Here is a 15,395-nt window from a genome sequence, read left to right on the forward strand (position 1 = left end):
ATATATGCTAGCGCATTTAAAATTTAACACTTGATGGCAAATAGGTTGCCATATTTCTAAGAACATTTGATTTCAAAAAGGGGTTTTTAACCTTGTACTTGACTTTCTGAAACACCAAATGTAAAGAAGTACTACATATAATATTTTTGCAAAGACATCACATACTCCCATCATCAAATGATGCTTTGCCTTGTAGCTATGGAGTTAGTCAAATTAAGGAAACAAGATGTAATCAGTGAATAATTACTGAAGCAGATGATAAGGGTCATGCAATGTGAGAGCTGGTAGATTTGTTAGAAATAGCCGAGTGCACCTCCTGCTTGATGGCTGTGTGGTCTGAACCCTCAGACACTGCCGGGCTAACAGAGCAAGCCAGGGGTAAACAGACTAGAATTCTCACTGAGTTTCTGTTCCCACTTGAAGCTGCCCTTTGCAGGAAGAACAAAGCCCTTGCGAATCCAGTTTGGTGCTCTTCTCCTTTTCCTGTAAGTGGTAAGTTCCAGTGAGAGCTGAGGAAGGGACCTGTCCAGCAGTTTTCATTCTTTGTCTCTCTTCTCTTTAGGTGTGGCTCTAGAAAAGAGAAAAAAAGCTCGGGCCCAGAACTCATTGTGTTTTCACTCATCCATTCATTAGATGAAATAATGTCTACATTTTAAAGCAGTTGTGGTAGATCCGCCTCAAATGCATCTATCATGCGTAATGCTCCTGATTTTGAAAGCAGTGGTTATACTTGATGGACCCAAGCACTTTGTGGGAATAATGATTTTGTGGGTTTATTACAGTATAGTCTCCAAAAGCTTAAATTATTGTTGGCTGAATGATCAGTTGTGAAGAGTTCATTTACAGTAAGTTTTTACCATGTTGTAGATACTTTGATACTGGAAATCAAAGGCAGTTTGATTTAAAAAAAAAAAAAGTATTCAGACTAGTGGCAGGGGGTGTGTGGGTAGACTTATACATAATGCATTGGGATGACATAAGCACCACTGGACACAGTACCCAAGGAGTGCAGAGACTTTTCTGTAAGTCTGGCAGTGAGTTGATCCTTATGATCATTTGTAATGATATAGCCAAGAATAACACATTTAGCTCCAAAACTTTGTATTTAAAGGAAATGAATATACTGCTATTCTGTGTGTCTTTGAGTTTTTTATTTTTAATCTAGTCCTTTAAAAACTGATCAAAGTGATACTTTTTTTTTTTTTTTTTTTTGTGAAAGACTCAGTCATTCTAGCACTAAAATAAAAAGTGAAACAGTTCTTTAGGCCTTCTGCTGCCACCAGACTCCCCAGGGGGAGCTTCCGTTAATAGTTTGTTTAGCAGAAAAATCTAAAGAGCTTACGATTTCTGTGAGTTGGATGCAGATTTATAGAATCATAACATGTAGCTAAGAGAAGGGGCCCAAGCATTAATCACAAGAAAGAATAAGTTGTGCAAAAAAAGAAAATACTCTCATCTAAAGTTAACTACGTAACATTAAGAAATACTTAAGAATTTTGAGAATGTTAATATTTATCCTCAGGATTATAAGAAAATCAATCTTTGGAACACATAAAGGCCAGGGACAACCTTAATTATCTTCTGGTTTTGGCTCCCACAAATGCATAGACTATAGTGGCTGCCTAGTGTAGTAGGAGTCCCCATAAATGCAGAAAAATTTTTTGAATATAACTTGAAGTTTGATCTGTATCTAGATATATTTTTTAAAAGCATCTTAAAGAAACAGAACTTCAATGGACTTAAACTTATTTTATGTTCAGTATCTTTAAACGTTTCAGATGTATATGGGGGACACATGGAGTATGGATTACTAGAGGGGTCTCTGCTCTTGGTGTGTCCCTGGGCTTACAAAACAATTGCTGTGCACTGAACGCCCCTCCCCTTTGACTTAGAGCATTTTCCTGTGAAGTGCTTTCCAGGGCTGCTCTGGAGAGCGCTCCTGGGGGGATTCTGTCACTGGGGCTTTCCCACTTTCCCGCTTCCTGGCATCGGCCTTAGCGGTTGTACATCGTTCAGCCCTACTTACCATCTTGGTGTTTCCTGTCAATAAGTACACTTATCTTAAAACCTCCCCCATGCCCTGCCAAATCACAACTGGGATTTCCATGTAGTGCTTTGGAATTGGACCTTCTTCTTCAACTTCTGTCCCCTCATTCTTACTGGAAGCCCTTACCCTCCACTTAGGAGGCTCTACGGGGTTCCTTTCAGCAGGCGTGCCTGTGCTTGGAAGTGCCATCCTGGAGCCCAGGCTGCACCCCTGTCAAGTCCATTTTGTTGATGGGTGGATAACTGTGGTAGGCAAAAGGTGTGCAGGGTGGTGTTTAGTGTTCTTTGACTCTTCTCATATACTTCATATTCATTTGCCAGGATTCTACCATTTTTCCCTAGGGAGAGGGTTTAGCTTTTATAGGTTAGTAAGGTGTGTGATTTTTACCTTTTGCCTTTTGCTTGCTGGTCACTGGTAGACAGGCCTCTCTTTCAAGTCGTATGCCCGTTCTCCTCTTTCTTACCTCTCTGCCTGCAGACCAGTTCAGATAGGAATAACTCTGTCATCAGAACAGATTCCTGGAGATTGAAAGGACCTCTTTGTATTTTCCTCAAGTGTCTGCTAGAGCTTCATTTCTTGTGGGTACATGGTTTATGATCCAGGAGACAGACACTCGTTGAATCAGCTGTTTCCATGTCTTGTCTCTTACCACCTGTTGGTCTTGTCCTCTTAGACTGGCTTCCTCTGACATAGAGGAACCTGTCAGTTCATGGTTCTCAAACTTGCATCTCAGAACCTTGTTCCAGAAAGGGCCAAAACACGATCTCTTTGGCTCCAAGTTCAAAATTTCTAAGATTCTGAATGTCCTGGGTTAAGTCCTATGCACGGCTCTGAGCCAGTCACTTAGAGCTCCAGCCATTGGATAGGGATTGTTGTAAGCAGTTTGTGCATTTCTCTTATTGAAATCTGGAAACGGCTACATGCGGTAGGTAGAGAAGAGAAACTACATTGTCTGGCCCTGTACCACAAAGCTCGTGCATGTCGGAGCAAGGATTTGAACTCCACATTTGACTGTGGCTCTCTAACCAGTGCCCTCCATGCTGTCGAACTTATAGTAGCGAGCGATAATGGACCTAATGTAATGCAAAGCCCAGGGCTCCCCAGGCACGGCAGCCTACGAGTTGGGAACTTAAAGATTTAAAATGGACTGCGTTACAGAAGTAAGTTGAGTGGGTCAGTCTCAGTCTCAGTTTCTTAAGTGTGGGGTGGTGAGAAAACATGACCCCCCTCCCTCAGCCTGGTGCTTACTAGAAGCATTGTGCTGTGGCTCTGTGGTCTCCAGGATACCCTTGGCCATCGATGCTGGTGGGGATCCCCTGGTGTACTTTTCCAGTCTCTTTTGATCTTGCTCAGCTTGGGAGGGATGGGAACAGGTGTATTCATATGGCCACAGATGAGCCTGCTCGGTATGTGTGTACAGATGAGGCCAGGCTGCTCTCTAACCTTGTCCCCGAGCTCCGCTGGGAAATCATGCTGAGAGGTCCTTTCTAGTAGCAGTGAAGGGTGAATGGGAGAGTAGCCATGGCAGCTTTTCCTTTGTTCTTTATAGATAACTGCTTTTAAGTACTTCCGTAGGTTGCATGTTGCAAGTCTTCTTGCAGTGATAGTGACGGATTTCATGCTAGGAGCAAAGAAAAAGGCAGTTTTTCTGTTGTAACTTTTTTCCTCTCTCTCCAAGATTATCCTGAAGGCAATAATTCAAGTGATTATCTTGTTCAAACAACAACATATCTTCCGGAAAACTTCACATATTCACCATATCTACCCTGCCCAGAAAAACTGCCTTATATGCGTAAGTGTCATCTAATTTTGACTTAACTGTTTGCTTGTGTTATAATAAAATAATAAAAACCACGTAGTTTGAGCACTCCATGCTCAGATCATCACTGTGGGTGCTAATGTTTATGTTACATAGCGTATTACGTGATTTTTCTTTTTTTGATGAAGTTTTTTTTTGGAAGGGGAGGGGGATTGAAAAACTGTGGAAAAAGCTCATCCTTTACCCACAAGTAACCTCTATCATGAGTTTAATTTGTATTCTTACAGGTTATTTAAAAATTTTTTTTTACATAAATAGATGGTTAGATAGAAAGTTGTAATGTTGCAAAGGTTTTAAAAATTTGTATAAATGGTCTTAAAGTTATGTAAAGTCTGTAATTTGCTTGCTTTTTTAAAGAACTGTCCATGTTGATACATATAGATCTATTTATTTTCCGTAGCTACTGTATAGTACATCTTTGAATAAATGTACCACATTTCAGTTACCTTTTTCTCTGCTGATGGAAATTTAGGTTATTTCCGCTCTTTTGCTATCACAAAGTAGTAGCATAGGGTGCAGCATAGTACAGAGTTCTCTGCACGTGGTGTGCATGTGTTTGGGGGTTCAGACCTAGAACTGCAGTTGCTCTATAGGCTGGCTTCTATTTGTACCAAAGCAGTTGGACCAGTTTATATCCCCAGCAGCAGAGCACGAGTGTACCATGTTGATATGGATGGACTTTAAAATTTTTGCTAATCTGAGGAAAATATTTTTTCTCATATGGTAGACAAGAACTGATATCTCACTGTTTGAATGTTCAAACAGTGTTTCTTATTATTAGTAGGTTCAAGTAACATTTTTAAGAAGATTTGTTTATTTGAGAGAGAGGGAGAGTGAGTAAGTAGAGCACAAGCAGGGGGAGGGGCAAAGGCAGAGGGAAAGAATCTCCAGCAGATTCCCCACTGAGCACGGAGCCGAGGTGCACAGGGGTTCAGAGTCATGACCCTGAGATCATAACCTGAGCTGAAATCAAGAGTCAGACACTTAACAGAGTGAGCCACCCAGGCGCCCCTCAGTAATTTTAGTTGTGTTTATGAGTGGTTTTACATTTTCTCTCCTGTGACTCAGTCGTGTGCTTTATCAATTCCATATTGACTAATTGGGTTTTCATATTAATTGATGTAAGTTCTTTACGTATATTCCAACAGTGACCTATTATCTGCTGTATGTGGTGTAACAGCTTTTCAAAGTCCCTGGCTTGTCTTTCCATTTTGTTTATGGGAACTTTTATAGAAGTTTAAATTTATAATGTTTCTAAGTGTATCAGTGATTTTTTTAAAGTTATTGCTTTTTGGTCTTAAGAAAGCTTTCCTTATTACTTGAAGGCCATACAAATACTCTTATTTCCTTCTAACAGTTTTACCATTTTGCATTTAGCTTTCTTTCTTTTAAATATTTTTTTATTTATTTGAGAGAGAAAGAGCTAGAGAGAGAGAGAGAGTAAGCACAAGTGGGGGGCACAGGGAAAGGGAAAAGCAGACTCCATGCTGAGCAGGGAGTCCGATGCATGACTCAATCCTAGGACCCTGGGATCATGATCTGGACAGAAGGCAGCTGCTTAACGGACTGAGCCACCGAGGTGCTCCCAATTTTAAGCATACTCTTTATATATAAGCCTGTATGTTGATTTTTATATAACTAAAATTTAAATGAACATCTTTGTGAATTGCTTGTTTACCCTTGGGTTCTAAAGTGGTATCTGAATGTATTTTTTATGTCTTTATATGAGTATTCTTTTTTTTTTCTTTTAAGATTTTATTTATTTACTTGACAGAGATCACAAGTAGGCAGAGAGGCAGGCAGAGAGAGAGTTGGGGGTGGGGGAAGCAGGCTCCCTGCGGTGCAGAGAGCCCAATGCAGGGTTTGATCCCAGGACCCCAGGACCATGACCTGAGCCAAAGGCAGAGGCTTTAACCCACTGAACCACCCAGGCACCCCCTCATGAGTATTCTTTATTGAGGAAATTAACCTTTGCCTGTCATAGTTGTAGGATTTTTTTCAGTTTATTGTTGGTAAATTGTTGATGTTATATATCTGTAATAAAAAAGAGTCACCTTTCAATGTCTAAGGCCATGGTTCTCAAATTTTGGAGTACATCAGAATCAGCTGGATAGTCTTTTAAAATCTAGATTGTTGTGTTCCACTGTCAGAATTTCAGACTTTGTAGATCTCAAGGAGGGTCTGAGAATTTTCATTTTTAACAAGTTCCTAGATGCTAGTCATCCTTCGGCCATACTTTAGACCCAGTAATCTAGACTAGATCCTGGCTCTACTGAGCCTAGGGAACTTTTATCATTATTGGTCCCACTCCATAAGAGATTTTATTAACCTGACAGGGAACATGGGTATTTAAAAAAAAAAAAAATTCTCAGTGGTTTCTAATCTTGCTCTCTCTTTGCTGTCTTATAGTAGAAGAGGAAGCTGTGATTTTTGTGGCTGTGTATTTGTCATTTGTTATTGTAGCCTTGGTTTTCTAAAAATGAATGTTTTTGTCTGTGCAGTGCTGAAACCACTAAGTAATGTTCTGTTGAAATATTGATTACAATAATTTCATTTTCATAATTTGCATATTCAAGGATTTATAGTTTTAGGAAATCTTTCTGTTCTTGGTGTACTTGCCATTTTCTTAATTACTGCTTTATGGGTACTAATTAAACTCTGTTTAAAAGCATCTGCCTGCCAGGCCTTCCTACCAGCCCTGTCCTCCTCCAGGCCCATAACTCGTAATTGCTCCTGTCCTGGTGCTTGAGAGATTGTGTCAAGGCTGCTAGGCACTGCCTGTTCTCCAAATGTGCTGGTGCTACTGTTCACTGCTTCCGTCAGTCTTGGGTTCGTCACAGAAGAGGATCACGCTCTTTTAGCTAGCCACCTTTTTTCACAGAAGGCCTCTTCGTGGGCTTCTGGCTTTGGGTACGGCACCAACCCCATGTCCAAGTAGAAAATAGGCCACATACCAGAAACTACTTAGAAAGGGGCTGTGGGTACAGCCAATGTAATGAGATTTTTTCCACAAGGGCCTTGCATGGGCCATGCAGTGGAACCCCTTCGCTTAGTCATGTGACCTCTGCGGAGTGGAGCCTCGCTTTACCTATCTGGAAAATATGGGACTATAATATCAATTTCACAGTGTTGCAAGGATACAAAGAGGTGCAGTGCTTGAAGCTTGATTGACATTAGTTTGATATTCCCTTTCTTTCTCACAGCTTTGAGGGAGCCAGAATTTGTAATGACCAAGGGAATGAGAAGCCTGGGAGAAATGGGTAGAGTTAAGGGCTTCTATACTTAGCTGCATCCCTAATTTACTTTTAATTAACAGGATTATTTCCCATCCATAATAGAGAACAGCATACTAAAATAACTAAGTGTAAAATCTTATTAAAATGTGGTACAAAATAATTGAATACAATACCTCCCTAAATAATAGTTAAAGGAAGTCTGTGTAGGAAGAAGATCTCCTTTGATGAAACCTGTCCATGTATGAAAGATACTTAATTCTCTTATATTCACCAAAAGCAAAGTGAGGGCTTAAAATTGGTATTTGATTATCTGGCTAGAATTTTTTTTTTTTTTTTTAAATTTTTCTCTAGTGTAACAATGGGACTAGAGCACTGGATTGCCATAAAGATAAAGTTGGAACTTTTCCAATTGGAATTCAGATAAAATCGATTTCACAGATTTCAGCAATATTTTACCTTCAATCAGTTACACTCTAAAATCTATTTTAATGTGTGTTATTTATACAATATGAATGACTTCTTTGTCAGTGTTAGTATTTATAGATTCTTCAGAGGGTTTAATCCACTTAGCTTTTTAAAATTTATGTGAGACTTCCATGCTAACAAAGTAAAGTAGAAATTTCACTTTATCTAGAGGTTAAAAATAGTAAGTGCTTAATGTGAATGTTTTGATTTTTCTGAGTAAAGGAGAGCTAGAAAATGTCATTTGTATACTTTGCAGTGTTAAGGTAGACTTATCTGGAGTTTTCCTGTCTTTTAATCCTTAATTCAAATAGAATACATTTGTAGCAACTTCCATGTATTTTGTCCTTACTGTTTGTGGAATAGTTCCCTTTAGGGTTTAAACCTGATAATTGCAATAGTTTTGAGATGTAATAAATTTTGAGATGAATTTAAATAATTCAATTGAAAATCAGCAAAGAAGGACAAGGTAAACAAATACACCTAAAAGAAGCTAAAAGATTGCTTAGGGTGACAAACCATCATGCATGTGTTTTTGTAAAAAGGGGGATGGGAGCCATTTTAGAGTAAAACACATGTAGTGTTCCTGGGCTGTTCACAGGGACAGGCAGAGGAGAAACAAAGCTGAATATGATCCCGTGTCCAACCAGCTAGAGCAGGTAATGTGCTCAGAGAAAGGCAGTGTGCTCATTGCTATGAATGGTTTATTGTGTGATGGAAGGATTCAGTGGTTCATTCTAGAAGGAGGGAGACGTCAGTGAGAGGGGATGTTGTAATTGGGTCTTGCAAGATTGTGCAGTAGGCAGCTGAGGTAACAGGGTCAGAGCACCAAGGGTTCTGTGTTTTAAAAACAGAAGGTGGTCTGCTGTGACCAGGGTAGGTGTGTGGTGGGGTGTGTGGGAAGTGAGGCTGGACAAGGAGGTGAGGGGCCTGAGGGCCGTGTGGGTTCCATGAATCCCTGGGCATCCATGAGATAGGCCTCAGATGGAGCAGAGCCCCTGAGCCTGTATGCCAAGGTTTGAGTTAATGCCCTCTGTGTACAGAGGGTGAGTGGGTACAGTTTTCAAAGGACTGGGGCAAAAAAGGAGAAAACACAAACAAACAAAAACCATTGCTTTAAGCAGATGAATAATATGACTAAGATGGTATTCAGAAAGATTATTCTGATGAGAAGTTGAAAAATGGATGAGAACGGGGAAACACTAGAATCTGAAAGCTTTCTGAGGGGGCCAAGAGGAGTGACAAGAGCCTGTGCTGAAACCGTGGCATCGGAGAGAGGTTGGGGCACCAGAGAGAACTCCGGGGCACCACTGGCCAGATGGAGTGACCAACTAGGGGATTGGGGTTCATGAGCTGTTTCTGACCTGGCGACTGTTCACGGAAACAGGAAATACAGGATAAACAACACATTGGACGTTTCTGAGGAAGTTAATGAGGAAGTTAGTGTTGGGCCCGTTCTGTTTAAAGTTCGGAAGAGTTGATCTGGGGTCTGAATTTCATCAGAGAGATCCAGGTTGGAAATAGAGGAAGTGAGACCGATGCTAAGAGTGGGTCTCTGGAGAACACCAGCACTTGTGGGGGTACAGATAAAGGGAAACAGTTGGTCACAGAGCAGTGTCCCAGAGGCTGACGAGAAGAGAGTTTCAAGGAGAGAGTGTTCGGTCTTGTGACGCACCTCAGAGCAGGTGGGAGGAAGACCTGTGAGGAGCCATAGAATTGAGCAAGAAGAAAGTGGGGACCACCGCCAGCGCAGCGTCAGTAGAGGGGTCAGGTAAGAGGCAACATATACTGTCCGGAGAAGTGATGCAGAGGTGTGTACAAACCAGTCAGTTTAAAAAAAAAAAAGTTTGGTGGGAAAGGGAAAGAGAAGGTAAGGTATCAGGAGGGGGTGGTGGCAAGGGAAGAACTCTTGGGGAAGATGTGGACGTGAACGAGTTTTAGGCATTACAGAAAGACAGGAGATGGGAAGTAGAAGGGAGCAGAAGGGAGGTATCCACAGAGCCAGATTCTGGAGAAATGTATAGGAAACAGAAATATGCTCAGGCCCAGGAATTAGCCTTGGAAAATAGGACCACTTCTCCCCTGAGGCAAGAGGAAAGGTCATTTGGAGATGAGGTGGAGAAAGTTAAGGGGGTTTGTGCCAGTTGCTTCTGTGTTCCTAATAAAGTGGGAGGCCACATATATCTAAGAGGTTGATCTAGGACTTAGCAGTGTGAAAGGGAGAAGTAAATATTTAAAAAGTTGTTGTAGGGAATGAGAAGTGGAGCCAGCTAACCACAAGTTAAAGGTGACTAACGGGTTAGCCAAAAGAGCCCCTTCACCTTCCCTGAGGGGTCAAAATGCACAAATATTGTGACACTTATTTTTGTTGAAAGCTTCCTATGTTCAAGGCAGTGTATTAGGTACTATCACTAAGGATGAGATTAGTGTGCTGATGTGATTTTCTTTAGTGGTATTTATTGGGTAGAGGATTCAAGCATAGACAATCATTGATCAGGTGTGTCAGGTCAGGAAGGGGGGGCAAGTAAGAGTATTTGTGAGTGAATAGGTGTGGCTTAGTCTATTTGGGCTGCTAAAACAAAAATACCGTAGACTGGATGGCTTAAACAGTAAGTGTTTATTTCACAGCCTTGGAGCCCAGAAGTGTTGAAATTAAAGTGCTATAGCAGGTTCAGTGTCTGGTGAGGACCTGATTCTTGGTTCACAGATGGCCATCTTCTTACTGTGTCCCCACGTGGTGGAAAGGGCGAGGGATGTCTTTGGGATCTCTTTTATAAGACTCCTGACCCTGTTTATGAAGGCTTTGTCTTCATGACCTAATCGCCTTCCTAATACCATCATGTTGAGGGTTAGGATTTTGACATACGAATTTTAGAGGCACAAACATTCAGCTCCTTATAAAGGGCTGTGATGGGGTAGAGCTCATAGAGCTGTGTTTCTCTGAGTGTGGTCCAGGGATCATCTGCACTAGAATCAGCTTGGGATACTGGTTAGAAATGTAAGCCTCTAAGTCAAACCCCTGATCCACAGGGAAGGTCAGGTTTTTTGGCTGCACATCCCAGAATACAGTCTAGCTTGGTTTGAGGAGAAAGGGAATCTGTGGAGAGATCCCAGGCAGTCCTCAGAAAACCTGGGTGGCATAGAGTTAGGGTTAGAGGCTGAATAGCTGTGATGAGACCTAGACTCTTGCTGAAGCATCTCTCGCTTTCACTTGGCAGAGGTCACAGTTTCCCCCAGGGTGCTCAGGTCTGGAGATCAGAGTACCCCCCACCCAAAACTGGAAGCTTCTGTCACTCCTTTTACCAGAAGGTAGTTTTGTAAAGTGCCCCTGTCCTCATGGTGTTGTCTTCTGCTTAAATGCTCCTGCTGGTGCGGTTGGTCACATGACTGCTCCTTTCTGCTAAAGAGGATGGGCAAGTAGGTTCTAGCTTCTTCCTCTGAAGGTAGGACTCAGTGGTGGGCCGTTCAGACACTTGAAATTTGTTCACAGGGGTGTCTACTGACATAGGAGCTTTGAGAACGGGGCCAGTGACCCTCATTTTAAACAGCCATGCCTGGTGATTCTTAGCCATACCACCAAATTTAGTGAGCGTATTAGAAGCCAGCTAGATGGGGAAAATGAGGATGTAGCAGAGAGAATTTGAAGCCAGAGCTGACTGGCTTTCAGCTCTGATGGTGCCCATCATTCTAGGTGACCGTGATGCTTAGGGTTACAGATCTGGGTTGATGGACAGGGAGGGGAGACTCTGTAAACAAGGCTGGATTTTAAAAGGTGGTATGATTAACAGTCATAAACGTGAAAGGAGGTGAATACATGAAAGAACAAAGTAAACATTTTTTTTAATTGTAGCTATAAGTCTATGGAATACGTTCTTTTATCCCTGACTCCAGGAGGGTAGACCTAGGAAAGTGAGCACTTAGCACAGTTTGAAAGGAAGAATAATTGTTCATTTAAGATGAGGAGTGGGGAGATATTCTAGAAAAAACACCAAGGTGCTACACATGAAAATTTCTTGGCAGTGAAATGGTTCTAGAAAATACATTGGAAATCACTGGAGGAATATGCGACATACTATATTTTCTTTCCTTTTCTTCTCTTTCTTTCTTTCTTTCTTTTTTTTTTTTTGATATCTCATATTTTCCTGACAAGGCACACCATTAATTTTATAATGGCTTTTTGGGAACAAGGAAGAAGCAATGCATTAAATGCACACATTATGGGGTATATCCTTATATCAGGATGCTAAAACATAAATGAATGTGTGTTTCAGAGTTGAGGAAATAAATAGTTGTACACTGTGACAATAGAGGAGGTTGACATCTCTTAACAGTCAAGGACTAGGAAAATCATTTGGAAGAATGTGATAAAGGCTGTGAGAACTTCTGGACTGAAACAAGGGCCTATTGGGTGGTTAGAAGGCCTGGGTGGGGACAAAAATCAGGTTTCAATTAGTCATCCAGAGTAAAGCAGGAGAAAACTATAGCAAGGGAAGAAGTCAGGTGTTAAGAACTGTGTGTTGTGGGCAGGATCAGGGGGTGAGAACTTGGGCTGGCTTGGAGCTGTTATTTGGGGTCATGTACTTGGGGGGCACCTTTTGCACGAATGTCTTATAGGCATATTTTAGCACTTGATGGAGCCAGTGGGTAGAAGCACAGGTTGAAAGGAAGCCAAAGAAAGAGAGGTGAGACAGGATTTGGACACGGCCAGCTTTACCCTTCTTACCCATTCATTCATTCGTTTGCTCATTCATCCATCTAGTGTCCAGGCATTGGTCATGTGGGGCTAAAAACCACTCTGTGTTTAGAATACTTAGATTTGGGGGGTTCATGAGTGGTGTTAAGTGTCCGACACTTGGTTTCAGGTCATGATCTCAGAGTGTGAGATCGAGCCCTGCATCGGACTCCATGTTCAGTGAGGGTCTCCTTGAGATTCTCTCTCTCCCTCCCTCTCTGCACCTCTCCCTGCTTGCATGCTTTCCAAATGAATAAATAAATAAAATCTTTTTTTTAAAAAAAAGAAGAATTCTTAAATCTGGTTACTTTAGGAGTAGTTGAGTACGAAATTACTTGTGTAAACAGACATAAAATTCCAGAGTTTTGGGCGCCTGGGTGGCCCAGTCAGTTAAGCATCTGCCTTCAGTTCAGGTCATGATCTATGGGTCCCGGGTTCAAGCCCCACATCGGCCTTCCTGCTTGGTGGGTAGTCTGCTTCTCTCCTTCCGCCTCCCCCCACCCCTCTCCATTGCTTGTTCTCTCTCTCTCTCTCAAGTAAATAAATAAAATCTTTTTTAAAAAATTCCAGAAGTTGAGAAGCCTAAGTAATTCCCCATTGGGAATTGGCAGTTTCTGGTGTTGGTTCCAAAGGGGACAGTGGGTGACTGGGGACAAGATGACTGATGTAACCAAATGGCCTTGAGCTGTGTTCAGGCAGCCGTCCAGAGGGTAGAGGAGACAATGGGCTCTCTTACCATAAAAATCATATTTTGACTTTGGGGTGGAATTCACCCGATGGGATATTTCTTCAGGAAATTCAGGTCTTTCTCAACACTTGTCATCAGATCATTGGGCTATGTGTATTTGACGCCCTGAGGGTGAAGTGGTGATAAAAAGCCAGAGTACCCAGAATTAGGCTTTAGATACCAAGAAATAGATAATAGGCCCTAAGCCGAGTGAAAGAGTCATTAAAAGATGTTGATTTATAGGGAAAACAACTCCCTCGCTAGAGATAATATATGCCTTAAATTTTACTTGAAATGTAAAAGAAATGTAAATGTAGGTAATTCATATGTATTGATTATTCTTTTAAGAATTATATTTTATTTTATTTTATTTATTTTATTTTTTTTGAGAGGGAGAGAGAGCATGAGATCAGGGAGGTTCAGAGGGAGAAGCAGACTCCCCTCAGAGCAAGGAGCCCGACGCAGGACTTGATCCTGGGACTCCAGGGTCATGACCGGAGCCGAAGGCAGTCACTTAATCAACTGAGCCACCCAGGCATCCAAGAATTACATTTTAATAGAAAAAGTAGTATCCTAAGTCATGTCATGCGATACCATATGGTGCACACTACCATGAGCCTATGGTTTGGGCCTGCACATACCTAATGGACCCCAGACCCATTTAGGTTTCCAAACTGTGTGGCATTATTGCATGTCTTGCTAATTCAGCATTAAGAAGTTATAGTAAATGACATATATAACCAATGATGCAACCATGTTTTTCTCACACATAAAATAATTTGGTGTGCAGGCTTAGTTGGCAGGACAAATGGGTAGCTTACACTCCATTTCATTCTTCCACTTGATCCCAGCTGAGGCCCAGATCTTTCCTTTCTAACCCCAGTTCTACCTTCAGAATGGTGAAAATAAGATTTGATAAATTATGTTATTTATGTGCTGATGAAACTACTAGATACATTGATTTCAGCAAATATATTTATTTTTCGACCTTTTAATTTCTAAGTGGGGAATGAGCACACATTTTCATTGGAAGAGCTCAGATTAGCACAGGTGCGGCATGAAGATTGGGGGTTCTCTGTGGAGCTCAGTGGGTCCTTCCTCTCCAGTTGCCCTTGAAATCTCAACAAATGAAATAAAGGGGGCTAGCCTGGCTGATTGCTTACTTCTTCACAAGTAAAGAGAGATGTGACCTCTCCTAGTATCAGTGCACTGAAGTGCTTCTTTGAGTGGCACCTGAAGGGGAGGGACATCCAATATGTAAAGGAGATGAAAGTAGCTTCAGTGGGTGTAGTGGTCAGGGAGGACCACAAGTCAGGCTCATTTTGAGAGTTTTTTTTCTCCTGAGGTTTGCTTGGAAACCACATCACGAATAGTTCGTCTGCACAGTGCCTCTTCCTGGCCATTCTCTATAATATGCCCCTTTCCCTTCACTTTCTGTGCTTTGGGGTCTTTTCCTCAATATCATGTATTGAGATGCTGGAGCTGGTGTAAGAATATACAGATTATGAGCTGCTGAGTGAGAGGCACAAGCTACCTACCTGGGATTGGCAGGAAGCTCCCTCAGCATCCACACTCCCACTTTGGGAGTGAAATCCAATCCCATGGGGTCCTTTTGACTGAACTTATAGTTTCAGTATAACCCCACAAAGGAAGCAGAGTCATAAGATTTAATTACTTACAGATCCCAGAAGCAAGGGGGTGCAGTGAGCTGGGGGAAGGGCAGTCCTCTGTTTCAGGTAGAGTGAGAAGGAGACAGAGCAGGGAGCCAGCACCCATCACTTTCAGGGTGCTTGGGGCAGAGGTCACTTAAATTTTTTGTGGGCATCATTCTAAGTAGTAATTTTAAAAGGTGCCCTGGCAAAAGCAAAGCAGAGATTTTTGGTGGAAATCCTAAACTCAAGTCCTTATCTAAGTGTCCAATTTCTGGGTATGACTAGGGTTATCATTCTTTGAAATGCCTAGGCAACAATTCAGAAAAACAGAGCTGCTTTTCAGAAGAACAGTAGTTGTTTTTTTTCATCACAGTTGACCCAGTGATGCCCAGGCATTAATCTTTAGGGAAAATCATAGGCAGTATCTGGACAGTAGAGATTAACCACTGTCAGGGTTTTGGTCACTTAGTTCATGAAACACTTGAGCAAAGCAAAAACGCCAGTCAACAGTCCTAGTAGACAAATAATTTGAAATGCTGTCCATAACCGCCCTCCCCATTCATTGGGATCTAGCCAAGAAAATAAACCCACACCCCTGGATAAGGTTAAAGTAAGTATTTGATGAAACACTTGGGTGAGATTATGGAATACTTTGTACCTATGGGCCATCATTTGTAAATTTGTCTGACGCTTTCCAGAATTATTTAATATACACGCAGC

At 41.7% G+C, this 15,395-nt stretch overlaps 1 protein-coding gene across 3 annotated transcripts in view; it reads left to right on the plus strand.

Annotated features, from left to right (window-relative positions):
* B4GALT6 (beta-1,4-galactosyltransferase 6) overlaps positions 1-15,395 on the plus strand; it is a 73,956-nt gene that overhangs the window by 32,540 nt on the left and 26,021 nt on the right. For 2 of the 3 annotated variants that reach the window (XM_059139554.1, XM_059139552.1), the window contains one exon: positions 3,726-3,839. The exons of the other annotated variant lie outside the window; for it this stretch is intronic. In XM_059139554.1, coding sequence (XP_058995537.1) covers positions 3,726-3,839 — 114 coding nt within the window. The remainder of the gene's footprint in view (positions 1-3,725; positions 3,840-15,395) is intronic. 3 annotated transcript variants of the gene reach the window in all.

The sequence above is a fragment of the Mustela lutreola genome, chromosome 11 (assembly GCF_030435805.1).
Source record: "Mustela lutreola isolate mMusLut2 chromosome 11, mMusLut2.pri, whole genome shotgun sequence".
NCBI classification, from domain to species: Eukaryota; Metazoa; Chordata; class Mammalia; order Carnivora; family Mustelidae; genus Mustela; species Mustela lutreola.